Source organism: Carettochelys insculpta, chromosome 1 (assembly GCF_033958435.1).
Source record: "Carettochelys insculpta isolate YL-2023 chromosome 1, ASM3395843v1, whole genome shotgun sequence".
In the NCBI taxonomy this organism is placed as follows: Eukaryota; Metazoa; Chordata; order Testudines; family Carettochelyidae; genus Carettochelys; species Carettochelys insculpta.
In genome coordinates this window covers 12,960,720-12,975,345 of record NC_134137.1, presented here as the reverse complement: position 1 = coordinate 12,975,345, position 14,626 = coordinate 12,960,720, and the positions used below count along the sequence as shown (strand labels likewise).

The 14,626-nt window shown below is 58.7% G+C and overlaps 1 protein-coding gene across 3 annotated transcripts in view; it reads right to left on the bottom strand.

The window, feature by feature from the left end:
* Positions 1-14,626, bottom strand: part of PDE2A (phosphodiesterase 2A) — a 349,465-nt gene that overhangs the window by 17,200 nt on the left and 317,639 nt on the right. For all 3 annotated transcript variants that reach the window (XM_075018032.1, XM_075018123.1, XM_074975525.1), the window contains 6 exons: positions 13,126-13,256; positions 11,788-11,899; positions 8,840-8,879; positions 5,866-5,929; positions 2,683-2,761; positions 2,250-2,427 (listed from right to left, as the gene is read on the bottom strand). In XM_075018032.1, coding sequence (XP_074874133.1) covers positions 2,250-2,427; positions 2,683-2,761; positions 5,866-5,929; positions 8,840-8,879; positions 11,788-11,899; positions 13,126-13,256 — 604 coding nt within the window. The remainder of the gene's footprint in view (positions 1-2,249; positions 2,428-2,682; positions 2,762-5,865; positions 5,930-8,839; positions 8,880-11,787; positions 11,900-13,125; positions 13,257-14,626) is intronic.

Sequence of the window (14,626 nt, the reverse complement as noted above, 5' to 3'; positions counted from 1 at the left end):
CCACCTCTACCCTCACCAGGGCTCTGCTATTTCCAAGCGTGTGGGCCTGTCGGGAGAGGCAGGGGCTGAAGGTTCCCAGTTCAGTCCGTGCTGGTGGCTGTTGAGTGTCTGCAGGCAGCCAGAGTAAATCCTTCTCCTCAGTCTGCTTTCCTTGCCCCTGTGCTGGCCGTCCCACCAAACCCTGTATGACACACCTTGCTCACTGCCCCCAACACACTCCCCTGTACGATGCACCTTGCACCCTGCCCCCAACACACTCCCCTGTATGATGCACCTTGCACACTGCCCCTACACACTCCCCTGTACGATGCACCTTGCACACTGCCCCTACACACTCCCCTGTATGACACACCTTGCACACTGCCCCTACACACTCCCCATATGATGCACTTTGCACACTGCCCCAACACACTCCCCTGTACGATGCACCTTGCACCCTGCCCCAACACACTCCCCTGTATGACACACCTTGCACACTGCCCCTACACACTCCCCTGTATGATGCACCTTGCACACTGCCCCTACACACTCCCCATATGATGCACTTTGCACACTGCCCCTACACACTCCCCGTACGATGCAACTTGCACACTGCCCCTACACACTCCCCTGTATGACACACCTTGCACTGCCCCTACACACTCCCCATATGCTGCACTTTGCACACTGCCCCAACACACTCCCCGTATGATGCACTTTGCACACTGCCCCTACACACTCCCCATATGATGCACTTTGCACACTGCCCCTACACACTCCCCATATGATGCACTTTGCACACTGCCCCAACACACTCCCCTGTACAATGCACCTGGCAGACTGCCCCCCAACTCAATCCCCTGAATGATGCATCTTGCACACGGCCCCCCCCCCGCACACTCCCCATATGATGCACCCTGCACACGGACCCCCGCACACTCCCCTGTACGTGAACCTGGCAGACTGCAGCATGGAGTTCAGCCCCTGGTGCAGAAGGGTCACTTATCAACAGATGTGGAAAAAGTATCCAAAAAGTTATCTGAGTAAAAGTGCAGCTGCTTTCACTTCTGGGTACTTGAGTGCATTCTAGACGTGACGTGATGTGACGTGCTGGAGGTGGTGATGGGTGGCGAGTGCATGTACTTTTACTCATGTAGTTCAGAGGGACACCAGTAACTTGAACTGAAGTACACTCCACCAAGCAGCTGTACTTTTACTTAAGTAACTTTTGGGGTGCTTTTTCCACCTCCACTTATCAATGTGACACCCCACGAAGCTGGAGGTCTCCTGGGGACCCTGTGCCCACAAAAGTCTGAGCAGTACCAGGGCCAGGCACTCCCCAGCAGTAGCAGTGCCACCAAGCCTGGGTTCTGGGCTCCTCCCAGCTGGGGCTCTCAAAGCACTTCAGAACCATTAGGTACGCCTCACCGTTACGTCACCCTTACGATGGCCACTAGACATGGTCGGCTGCTGTGGAGCAGCAAAACTCTGATGACTGCAATGGAGATTTGCCAGGTAACTCCCGCTGGGAGTTGGGCCCAGCTGTTGAGACAGGTGGGGAAACTAAGGCACTGAATGGCCAGGTGGCTTGCCAAGGCACTCCCACTATGCCAAGCAGGTTGTGGGATACTCTCTGGGGAAGGTCTGGGATTTCCAAAGCGCACGGTACTTGTAAGAGTCAGGGCACCTCACATTCACTCCTCCCTCCTCATAGCCTGCTCCAGGACAAGAGTCAGCTCCGCAACCCTTATCAAACAAGTGGGGAAACTGAGGCACGGAGCAGCCATCTGCCTCGTCCAGGATTCCAGAGCCATGAGCAGGCCATTGGAGTCCTGCTGGCACCACTACAACTGGGCTCTCTCACTCTGAGCACTGACAGGGAATTAACCCTGGACTTTCTCTCCTGCCCTTTGCAGTCCTGCAGCCACTCTGCCCCCTGCATGGGCTCAACTGCCCCTGGTCCCTTCCCTGCCTGTCCTCCCACACCTGCTTCCCGGTTGGCCAGTGTGCCCATTCTCTGCTCCACCTGTGGGCACACTGATCCCCTGGCAGACGTGCTGCTGGCCTCCGAAAACAGAGCTCCTTTGCCCTCCGTCGGCAGCACTTGGGGAACGTCCCCGTGTAGGGCCAGGGCAGTGCGAGGCAGCTGGGGCTCCTTCCCCTCGTCTCCAGCTGCTTTGCCGCATGAGCCCAGCGGAGGCACCTGGAGACAAAGGAGCCAGCTGCCCCCAGGGAGCTGCACCCCTCGGCAGCACCGCCTGGGCTCTCACCATGGTTCTCGTTCTTGATGGGGAAACACAGGATGTTGCGGGTCCGGAAGCCGGTGCTGTCGTCCACCCCCCGGTAGAAAAGTGGGTGGGAATAGGCGTCCTTGATGTTCAGGATCTTCCCCGTCGTTGCCACGTGACCTGCGATGCCCTGGTCTGCTGGGATGCGGATTTCGTAGCTCTGTGGGATGGGATGGGTGGAGACATGGGTCCTGCACTGTCCAGCCTTCCCTACACCCACTGCACACCCAGCTCCGGCCAGTTCCCGAGGCTCCGGGACCCACCTAGCCTCCAGCTCCTGGCTGAGTGACCAACTCCAGGCCTTCACTACTTGGCCTGGCCTCTGGCCTCACCACGAGCCAGCTCTCCTCCTCGGGACCAGCCGTCCCTGGCTCCAGCTGGGCCCCTCGGCCTTCCACGCTCCCGGAGGACTTACCTCGTCATCCACCACACCTCCATCAAACACCTTGGCCACCAGCTCATGGCTGAACCTGTCCAGCAGGAAAACTGAGCATCTGCAAGAGACAACCAGCCCCACCCAGGGATGACAGTGGATTTTTAAAATGAATGTGAAAACCATGATTGTAACCACTGTCCAAATCTTGTGCTGAATGGGCCAAGCGAGGTGGCTACAGAGAGCTGGTGATTCACTGAATCTGTTTACACTGCTTCCATGTCTGTGTCATTTTTGTATGTGAAGCTATAAGCTTGGCTCTGTACTTGTACTAGAAATATTAAAGTGCTGGGATTCCCAAGGGGAGGCGTGGCTAGCTCTTAGCAGCGTGAACATGGAGTTAACGGAGAAAAAGCCTCATCAGACTCCAGTCACATCTCAGGAATGGGACGTGATCTGCCTGGCTGCCAGGGCAGAACATCCCAAAGAAGGATAAACAGGTCACCTCATCATGTGGGTCTCTATTGTGTGCGTGATCGCTGACAGGGTTTTCCCTCCACATGGGAAAGGCTATAAAAGGGAGCCCGTCAGTCACCACCCTGTCTTCTGAAGGAACATCTCTGCTATGAACTGAGCCTGTACGGCCCATTGGCCCACCCTGACAAAGGATGTATTCCAGAGACTATTAGGATAGCAGCTGATTCCATCTGCTGCAGCCTGCATCAAGAAATTTATGATTGGTGTTTGTAATTTGACCCCTTTAACAATTTCTCTCTCACCCTAGTCTGTCTTTCTTTGATTAATAAACCTTTAGATCTTACATTCTAAAGGACTGGCCCTGCATGCTGCTTTGGGTAAGATCCAAGAATATATTGACCTGGGGATGAGGCTTGTCCCTTTGGGGACTGGAAAGATCTGTGTGGATTTGGTGAGGGTGATGTGGGAGGAGAACACTGGCTGTGGGACAAGGGAAGTTGGAATGTCTGAGGGAATGGCTTGTGTGATTCTTGCTGGCCAGTGTGGCAACAGAAGTGCTCTTTGTGACTGGCTTGGTGCCTTATGTGAAGGACCCCCAGTCTGGGCTGTAAGTGGCCTGGTTTTAAGAAATTTGCCCAGGTTTGGATCTCTCAGCAGAAAATCTCTGGTATATTATTACACATGGCCGCTCAGTCAGATCGTCACAGCAACCAGGCATTCGTGGTCATGCAGCATTGTCCAGTCCCGAGACAAAGCCCCTGGCAGGCAGCAGAACAACCCTATTGATGTCCCTCAGCTTCTGACCAGGCCCACAGCCTCTGGTTAACACCTCCCCACTTTGGATTCATTGGCCCTGTGCCCCACCAGGAAACTAAAGGTTCCCCTGATCCTGTCCTGAGGGCACTAACGATCAGCTCCTTAGTTCTGGCTAAATTTCGCATGTAGAAAGACATTTGGCTTTCCTCAGTTTCCCCTGCTCTCCCCTCCAGGCAAGCTGGTCTTTGCTTCCTGTCCTAAACCACACAGTGGTGCCACATTCTTCCCTGGAGGTGGCTGCATTTCTGTGGTGGACAGAGATCCCTTTGCATAGGTGTGAAACCCTTCGGGGCTGTGTTGGATAAAATTAGCTGGTTTGCCAATGGCAGCTGTCTGTGGGTGGCATATTTCTACACCCTGGTCCCTATGTCTTTTCTCATAGCTAGGGGATGATCTAACTCTCTGCACCCAAAAAAACTTCAGGGAAATTAAAACATAAAAACCCACTTCTTGTTCTAGTTACAAAAGCAGACTCCTCAGAAGTGGAAAATTAAGATGGGAAATGTGTAACCTTAACTCTGCCCCTGGGCTTGTAACCTTAACTCTGCCCTGAAACACAAACCCTTAACACTGCCCCTAGTCTTTTTGCACCTGCATCATTATGCTGCTGTCACACCTCAGCTGTCACACTGCACCACAGGAGCTTCTCTCTGGGACCCGAAACTGCACAGCGCAGGAGCCAAAGAAAACCCCTGTTCCCTGAGCCCTGCAGAAGCCGCAGGTGGCTGAATTTTGCCCAGGTCCAGTCCCTGCAGGCGTTTCTTGGGAATCAGGCTCAGTGCTGCCCTCTGGGGGCCAGCCTGTGGACTGCAGGCTCAGGCCTGTTTCTACCTCCCTGGGGCTGGGGACCGCGGGTAGGGGCCTCTATGCGGCTGTCAACCAGGCACACTGCAGAGCTGGTGAAGGCAACCCTCAAGCCCCTTGGGGCGACTCTGCTGCCTCTCCTGAGCACAGGGTGACATGGAGCTGGGCTGTGATCGTCACCTCGTTCTATGCAATCCAATGGAGGGGGCAGACAGAGGCATTCTAAGTGTGGCCTGTGAGGAGGCGGGGCACATGAGGATTTTATTCCTCTGGTTACATTACATGTGGTTCCTATTGTCCTCTAGCAACCCCAGGTGGGTGCCTCAGTTTCCCCAGGCGCAGCATCAGTGCACAGTGGTGAGGGGAGTTTCGGTGGGATGACTTCTCACAGGTAGGCAATGGCCCTCCCTGCTCTTTGTAACCTAGGCAACCAGGTGACACCTTTCTTCCCCCGGGAAACAGGACACAGGAGGGAGGAGGGGCCTGGCTGGTGTGAATTGGAACTGGGCTGTTGAGTGGGGCAGTCTGGTCTGGCTGGAGAGGGAGGGAGGAGGACCAGGGCCTGGCTCGGGGACCCCCTCTGGGCCCTTCTCCCCAAGGTGGATTGTACTGACGGCTTCTGGTTTCTGTGCTGACAAGTCTGTTCTACGCTGTGTCCCTGTCGCCCGATAACCTTCCGTTCTCCCTGCTGAGCGAGAGTCACACCTGACTGCGGGTGGGGGGCGCAGGGCCTGGGGACCCCACACTCCGTGACGTGGCCCCAGACAATAGCCCCTGTCCTGGGAGGCATCCAGCCCAGCCCAGTCCCAAGAGAGAGCCACGCTGATCACAGAGCAAAGGGCCTGGCCTCTGCTGAGCCCAAGGGAGCCTGGAGCCGCAACCGGTGCTGCCTCTGCAGACCCTGCTCCGATTCAGGGCTCCGGGATGAGGCTAGAGCCAGGCTGCCTCTCCACGCTCCAGGAGGCTGCAGGTCTGCTCCCCGCAGGATCAGCTGATCCCAGAGCACGTCCCAGCCGCCACTGGGACCCAGGACAGTAACACAAGCACACATGGCGTCCGCGGGCCTGGGGAGCCACCCAGGGGACCCCCCCACAGGTACCGCCCTGCGCAGAGCAGCCCCTCGCTCACATTTCGGCGTTGCTGAGGTTCCGGGCTTCCGTGATGATCTCCTGGAGCAGCACGGATACGTCGTCTGCGGGGAAGAAGCAGGTGGCTCGTCAGCTCATACAAGGCAGGGCAGGACAGGACATGGAGCCCCCCCGCCCGCCCCGCTGCTAGGCCTGAGCCCTTGGCCACTGAGCAAGAGGCCTCCCTAAGGGACAGCCCAGTGCCCAGAGCTGGGGACGTTGGGGTGTGGTACACAGGCTCCCACTTCACCCTGTGCTGGAGCTATGGGGCTAGGCTGCCCCCTACGCGGGTCCATTGCTAGTGTAAGGAATGTACCAGCAGGAGCTCAATACTGCTGAAGAAGTTGGGGAATGTGTCCTGCAGGGATCCTTTGCATGAAAATACACAGGTGCGCCTATGTAATGCCTTGTAAACAAAGCCTGATGGGAGCAGGCAAAGCAAGGAGTTTTTGTCTGCTGTAAAGTCACAGTTCAGGCTATCACCCAGCGCAAGAATTGTGGGGTCTCATCAATGCTTTAAGTTTTGTGGGGGGTAGAGGGCAGCCTTCACTACATGTAAGATATGGACTGCATAGGGCTCCCCCCTTGAAGCATTGTGTGGGGGAAAGGGGGGAGGCATTGTGGTTGAGCCAGCTGGCTGGAAGCCCTTTGGCAATACAGCTGAAAGATGGATTTGACTGCTACGCCCCCTCCTCTTTCATCTCCGCAAGGCTTTGAGTGGGGGGAGCCCTCTGCAACGCACACCTGAAGCAACTCCTAGATATTGAACCTGGCCCTGGTTGCTGCCAACGCCTTACAGCAGAAGGGTTATACTAGGGTGCCAGGCTGTGGCCTTGTCAAGTGAACGGGCCAGGGTTCTGACCACAGCCCTGATGCTAATTCCCTCCACGATGAGTCACTTCCTGGCCTTATGCCTCAGTTTCCCCACTGGTACAAGGGGACAGGGCTGCTGACCTCCTCCACAGGGAGGCCTGGTGAGACGTTCAGGGCATGGTGGAGGTGCTATATAAAGGGTGTAAGGGCCAGACTGCTGATGGTGACACCGGGGTAAAGCCAGAGGGGTGTCACCAGGGACCCGATGGGGTCACTGAGAGCAGAAGTGAGCCCTAACAAGGCCCTGCTGCCCTGGTTCTGTCCCTAGGCCTCTGGATACACAGGCGGGGCTTGTCAACACCCTCCAGGCCACTGGAGCAGAGTAAGGACATCTGGGAGCACGCAGCCATGTGAGAGCCACTGAGGGACGCCAGCCTGGGAACCAGCTAACCAGCCGGAGGATGACAGACTGGCCCCAGGGTTAGACACCAGCCTGGGACCCGGGTGCAATTCTCTGTGGACTCCCCCCCATCACATGGGTTGTTGTGTCATTGTTCCTGCCTCAGTTTCTCTTGTCTGAAATGGGGGTGATGATGTGGCCCAGGCCCAGGGCATGTGGGGGGGATGTAGGCACTGCTGGCTGAGAACAGAGTTGGGCTGGGAGCCCCAGGGGAAAAGGTTGGTCCCATTCAATCCCCAGGGGGACTGGAAGGTTGCCTTTCTGCTGCTGAGTGGGACTCCACACGGCCTGTAGCTTTGGTAGGATGGGAATCGGGCCAGGGTGGGGGCATTTCTACCCCATCACAGCGCCTGACCCGGAGGCAGGCTGAGATCCTTCCAGGGCAGCCTGCGCAGACTCCTCCCAGCTGGGCCCACAGAGCCACGAGACCCCCCTCGCCCCCAGCCCAGGAACGTGGGGAATTCTGCAGTGGTGCTCAGCCAGTGGCCTGGGCAGGGGCCCTGCCATCAGTGTCCCCAGAGAGCCAGGCACAGGCCCAGCCCCCACTCAATCATAGCAGCAAAGCATAGAGCAGAGGGCCAAGAACAGGTGTTGGGGGAGGGGGTCACACCCCCCCACCTTGGCTAAACGGGGGCTCAGGCCCAGCTGGAGAGGAGAGTCCCCATACAGATAGCCAGGGACACTGTCACATCCTGCCCCTTGGTGGATCAAAGCCCGGCCCAGCCAGCCCTGTGCCAAACCAGTGGGAAAACGCCAGCAATGGCTGCCTTGGGAAATGAGTGGGGAGTTCCCAGTCCAGCCCCCACTGAGCACCCCCCCGCCACTAACCCTTTCCCCTGGAGGCTGTGCGTTGGCACTCGCAGCAACAGCTGCCACCCTAAGGCCCAGCATCACAGAGCGAGGTGGCACAGATGCCCTACAGGGCAGAGGGAAGGAGAGCGGGATGAGGGGTTTTCAGGGCACAAGGCTGAGCCTCCAGGGCGTGGCAAGGCTGTGATATACCAGGGGAGGCAGGCAGTCTGTGCATGTGTGTGTGCATGCAGGGGATGCGTGTGTGCATGAGCGTGCAGCGAGTCTGTATGGGTGTGCACGAATATCCTGGGAATCTGTGTGTGCACGAGTGTGCAAGAGATCTGTGTGTTTACAAGTGTGCTGGGAATCTGTGTATTTGCACAAACATGCAGGGTATCTGTGTGTGCATGAGTGTGCAGGGAGATGTGTATTTGCACAAGCATGCAGGGGATCTGTGTGTGCCTGAGCGTGCAGGGGATCTGTGTATTTGCACAAATGTGCAGGGGATCTGTGTGTGCAGGGGATCTGTGTGTGGGTGCCGGAGGGTGCAGGGGCTCTGTCTCAGTGTGAGAGATAGCTGCTGCCCATTAGTGACTGCTCAGAAGGAAGCACAAGGGACTAGCTAAAGATGCTGTCAGTTCTAGTGCTGGGAGCTGTACATCGGAGCTGAGAAACCAGGGCTCTGGGCTCAGTGAGCCCTGCCTCTCTAATACCTGCACAGACCAGCCGTGCCTTTGTCTCAGTCCCTTGGTCTGTCCACCAGGCCTGTGGCTTCTCAGCAGGCCCCTGCCTGGTGCCACCAGACCTGAGCCAGATGCAGGTACAGACCTCGAGGGGGACGGCCCCGTACCCCAGCTGCGCCAGGCGCTACCAGAGCATGAAACCTGTCTGAGCAGAAACAGCCACCTACCCAAGTGCGTGAACAGGTTCTTAGCCACTTGCAGGAGTGCCTGTGGGGAGAAGGGAAATCAGGTTATCTCAGTTCATTACCAGAGTTAATTACACAATCTGCTCCCCTGTCTTGGCGTCACCCTGGGCTCAAGACCAGCCACCGGCCAAGCCCCCCTCTGCCTTCCTGCCTGTGACCTACGCCAGTTCCTATAAATCTCCAGGGTTCTGCTTAATAGCTCTCATTATCTTCCCTGAGCGCCTGACGCCCCGGCGCAGGGACGGTGCTGTGCCAGCTGGCAGCCCACGATGGCAGTGGGGCTAGCAACACGGAACCAGCCTGAGTGCTGGGCGTGCAGAGCCGTGACCAGTGAGCGCTGATGCAGGGAGCTGTTGTCAGCTCAGCTCTGTTAGAGCTGCGGTGAAGATCAGGGCCCTGCTGTGTGCAATGAGAGCGAGCCGGTGCCTGCCCTGGGGACCTTACAGTCCACAGGAAGGGTGGGAGGGGAAACCGAGGCACGGTGTGGGTGTGGTCACACAGCAGGACTGTGGCAAAGCTGAAAACGGAACCCAGTCACCTGACCCCCGTCCCCTAGTTCAATGTTCTAACCACTGGGGCACACAGCCTGCCCCTGGGAGCAGCTGCCGTCCTTCAGGGCAGGAGTTAATTCCTCCCTGGGAGATGCCGTCGCTATCAGTTATTTTCTGGGCCCCCACAGGAGGGAGCCCCAAGCACAAGGCCAAAGGAGTGTGCAGGGCAGGGAGCTGTGCAAGCCCCCAGGGACCATCCATCCAGTATTGAGTGGGACGGGTCCATATTTGGGACGCCAATAAGAAATCCTGACTCATTTTTTAAAAGGGATGAATTGTCCTGTATTTGGGCCCTAGGAGGCTTGGGGTGCGGGCGGGAGAGTCCAAGACTATTGCTTCCCTGGGGCTCCGGGGCCAGGAACACCCGAGGCTGCTGCTTCCTAGGGCCCTGGGGCCAGGAACGCCTGCGGATGCTGCTTCCCTGGGGCTTGGTGCAGTTGGCAGGAGCATCTGACACTGAAGAAGTGTACCCTGAGCACAAGGCGGCAGGTGTGCGCAAATGGCCGCGCGGGTGTGAAACCAGCATCAGCCCAGGAGGCTGGGTGAGATCCCGAGTGCGTCCACACACACGCACACGAGGGTCTCTGCACGCGCACGGGAGCAGATCACTGCCTGCGTCCTGGTGTCTGCCTGGGCGTGTCAGAAGCTGCCCGTGCGCCATGCCATGCAATGGCACGAGAGAAATGGCACGTCGGCGTGCGTGATCCAGCTCGTGCGTGTGTGTGCACAAGTGTGCCGGGGTGTTGGCAGGGCACCCCATGTTCTCTGCGGCCCCGTGGGCAGAGCGAGGCCCTGCTGGCTGGCCTGCCCCTACCAGATCAGCCTCTCCTCCCAGGGCACACGCCCGTTTAGCCAGGCAGAACAGCGCTGGCTCTGGACTAGCTCTGCCGGAGCAGGGGCTGGACGACAGGCAATGTAATTAGCGCTGTGGCAGCTCTGTGACAGGGGAGGGGCGGCAGGGCCGCAGAGCACGGCACCGACTCATTCCCATTGGGTGCCAAGCCGGGTCGGAGCCGACCGGCCCATCTGGGTGGACCCAGGATGGGCCGGGTGATGCCAGCGCAGCCCAGACACCCAACCAAGGGCAGGCCAGAGGGGGGTGAGTCAGACAGGCGCTGCCCCTGGCTTTCCTTATGTGTTAATATCAGGCCTGAAACCTTGCGGGCAGCGCCTGCTCTACCCTAGAGGTGCTGTCAGTGTGGGGGCAAGTTCTGGCTTCCTCCGTGCCTCAGTTTCCCCAGCTGTAAATACCTGTGATGCTTCCCTCCCTCTCAAGGGGGCTGGGAACTTTAATCCATTTGCCCCTGCAAGGGGCTTTGACAGGTCCAAGGCCGGGGTGCAGATAACCGGGGTACACATGCAGGAAGCCCTGCTCCTCACCTCCAGGCTGGGAATCCCCGAAACGTGGGACTGGACTGGCTTTTCCTGGCCTGAGGACAATCAGCCCTGAGCTCACACGGAGATGTGTGGGATACCTTCCCAACCACCCAGCGACCTGGCTGAGGGGAGAGGGGCCTGATGGGCCCTGCCCTATGGCATTGCTGGGGACTGTCTGTCAGCCCGTCCCGCCTGGCAGGGGTTCACAGGGGGGTGTCCAGCCAACCCTGTCCAGTGGAGCAGGCAACCTGTGCACATCACGTCCCCCTCTGGAAACAGGCCCACACAATGGATACGGGCCAACTACTGCTACCAGCCAGCGGAGTTACTCCCTTAGTTGGCAGCAGTGGTGCCTGGTCTGTGGAGCTGCCAGGCCGGGGTCTGCCTGTGCTAGCCGGGGGCTGGGACACAATCTGCTGGTGGTGCCCCGTTCACACCCCTCTCAAATGCCCGTCTGGCCCCACTCCATCTCCCAGGGCAGCAGTGGCCCTGCCCCACCACTCGACGCTCCCTGGCTCTCCGACGGAGCGTGTGTGCTCAGCCCCGTCCCACCCCCACAAAAACGTGGGCTGGGCCAGCACCCACCTTGCCACACACACCGCCTGCCACACACACCCCCTACCACACACACCCACCCACACACACACCCTACCACAAACACCCCCACCACAAACACACTCCCCACCACACACACACACCCTACCACACACACACACACACACCCTACCACAAACACCCCCGCCACAAACACACTCCCCACCACACACACACACCCTAGCACACACAAATACACACATACACACACACTCTACCACCAACGTGCTACCACACGCACATATACACACTACCACACACACACCCTACCCCCCACACATACACACATGCACCTTACAACACACACACACACACACACACACACACACACACCCTACCCGGCCCCCACACACACTCCAGCCACCCGGCCTGGCCTGCTCCACACGCCCGAGCGAGCGGCCCCTCTACCTGGCACTCGCACTTCAGCTTCTGCTCCTTCTGGAAGGCCAGCGTGCTGGTCAGGACGGTGGAGGTGTAGCAGAAGCAATGCTGGATCCTGTGCTCGTCGGCCTCCGTGTAGCTGAGAGGCGAGAAGCACAGCACGGTCGGGGCCCTGCCTCGCTGCCCTGCGGCCACCTCTGGGGTGGGACGTGGCAGCGGTGTACCAGTGGGCTGGGCAATCCCCCTCTTTCCCGGACTCCTGCAACGAACTGCATCAAGGCCAGTTTCCCAGGCCTCGCACTGCGCTGCCTCTGCTCTGGGAGAAGGGGCTGAACACCCCTGTACTGTAAAGCATGACTGAGGTGAGTCACTGCCATCGCCAGAGAGCTCCAGGCTGGTTTGGACTCACCAAAGGGATCCCAGCTCCGTTTCGGGGCCAGTCGCGAGCTCAGCCCCTCGGCGCTAGGAGCTGTACGTGGCGTATGCAGCAGATGGCCCTTGCCCTGAAAAGCTGACAAGCTCAGTAGCCCCGCGGAGGGGGAAGCAGCAGGACACAGTGGCAGAGAGACCAAGAACGCGGCAGCAAACGGCACATTGGGGCCATGGGGTTTTGGGGGTGGGGCCCAGGACGGACGAGCTAAATGGGAGGGGAAGGGGCCGAGGGGGATGGGGCAGGGGAGATGGCGGAGATGTGGGGGAGGCTGAAGGAAGGAGGAGGGCGGAAGCCAGCAGAAAAAAGCCAGTCAGCAAATTCTCTGCCCCTGCCTGGCCCACGCAGACTGGAGTCCCTGGTTGGTCCCTGCAGCTTTCCCCAAGGTCAGCAGGTGCGAGGGGAGGGATGGCAGTGCCCAGCCTAGTGCCCCAGCGCGCACAGAGGTCTCCCCTGCCCAGTTCGGGGTGCAGAGGAGTGCTGGGAGGAGGGGCGGCCATGGCTGGCCCCTTGTTACCCCAGCCCGTCTCGCACAGCACTCACTACAATGGATGCCTGCGCCCCTCACAGAATGGGGGCAGGGGAGCTACAGGACCAGGCCAGCCAGAACCACCATGAAAGTGCAGCCGGTCCCCCGTCCCCGGCTGGGCGCCCACCCCGGCAGAGTGAGCTCCCGCTAGCCACAGGCGGGCAGGTTGGACGGGCGGGGCTGGAGCAGTGCGGAGCCGTCGGCATGCAGGGACCCGGGCTGGAGCTGGCTGGGTGCTGGGGCCCTGTTCCGCATTGGGCTCTGGGCCTCCCCTGTTCTCTGCCCCCCAGCAGCGCAGCTCGGCGGCAAGGCGAAGGGAAGGAGGGTGAGGAGCGGTAGCGCCATCAGCACAGGGCAAGTGCGGGGGACAAGTGGGGTGGGGCTGTGCCCCCCGGCCGCCACTCACCTCTCTCCGCCCAGCTTGTTGAAAGCACACGCCAAGGCCACCACCTGCGAGGTGGCCCGGCTGATGACTGGCACGCACAGCATGGAGGTCAGCTCGAAGCCCAGCATGTTGTGCAGCTGCTTGTGTTCCTCCTGGGGAGAGAGGATCAGACGGGTGAGAGTCGGGGCATGGGGCACAAGGGGGTTAGACAGGGCTGAGGCTCAGGATGGGGGGCAGGGGAGGGTCAGTCGGGGCTGAGGGTCGGGATGGGGGGCACAGGAGGGTCAGATGGGGTTGGGGGGCAGGATGTGAGGCAGGGGGTGGCAGACAAGGGTGGGGGTCACAGCCTCGCTCTGTGCCTCAGTTTCTCCATCTCTACAACAGCAACGATGCTACTAAAGCCTCTTGTGTTCGGCAGACGACCGTGTCCCATGCAGGAGCTGGGTATTAGCATTATTAATTCCTTCCACAGCCGCGACCCACAGACACCAGGCAGCTGCTGCCTCGGATCCCCTTCTCTCGCCTCGCTCGGAGTGGCTGGGGCACCGGGCTGAGAGGAGCAGTCTGTTCCTTACACTGCTGTCACCAAGGGAGCCTGCAATGTCAATCCATCACAAACCACTGCTCCTGATTGCGAGCTCGGCCTGGGATGTTCACACCTCTCAGCTCCTGTGCCGGCCAGCAGCCTCCAGGATTTTACTGCCCGGAGTCCATCTGAACACCTGTTTGCCCTGTTGTTAGACTACACAGCCCTTCTGTGTGTAATTCCATCGCTCCAGCCCTTCGCCAGCTGCTGGGGGTGGAGGCTGCTAAGGGCAGAAAGGAAATGCTTATCTCTGCCAGGCCAGATCCCTGCGGGGCCCTGCGTGTGACTGGCACTGCCCAGGAGGTGACAGGCATTTGGATTTATATTCTTTTTAAAAGCCAAACCCGCCAAACCCTTCTGCGGTAAACAGAACAATAGGAATGCAAAGAGGTCACATGACTGGATTTTTATATTGGGTGTGGAAGCCCATGCATCTATTGGCCCCAAATATTGTGCTGGGGGGGGCAGTGTGTGTGAGGTGTCTAATGAGAGCTGAGGATGCTCGGAGTCTATGTATGCTTCTGCTGGGCCTGTGCCATGTTTGTAGGTGAAGTTATAGATTTTAGCTCTGTAGTTGTAGGAGGAACGCTTTAGTGCTATGATCAGAGAGGCAGCTGAGTTAGTCTGTATCTTCAAAAACAACAAGTCCTGTGGCAAGGTGCCACAGGACTTCTTGTTGTTAGTGCTAAGAGGAAACAATAGCAGGTGTAAATTCAGCCCCAACCAGGATAATGGACTAAGCAAAGGCCCAGACGGCCTATACACCTATCGGGTTGGTGGAATTTTCCTTCTGGGCTGCAACGAACTGCAACACCGCTCCGTAACCCACCTGGTCACGTGGTAACCTGGGGAAGAAGAAGGGGATTTTCCCTCTGCATAGAAAAAACTATAAGGTGGGCCCTGGCAGCGACCATCTTTGTTCTTCAGTCCTCATAG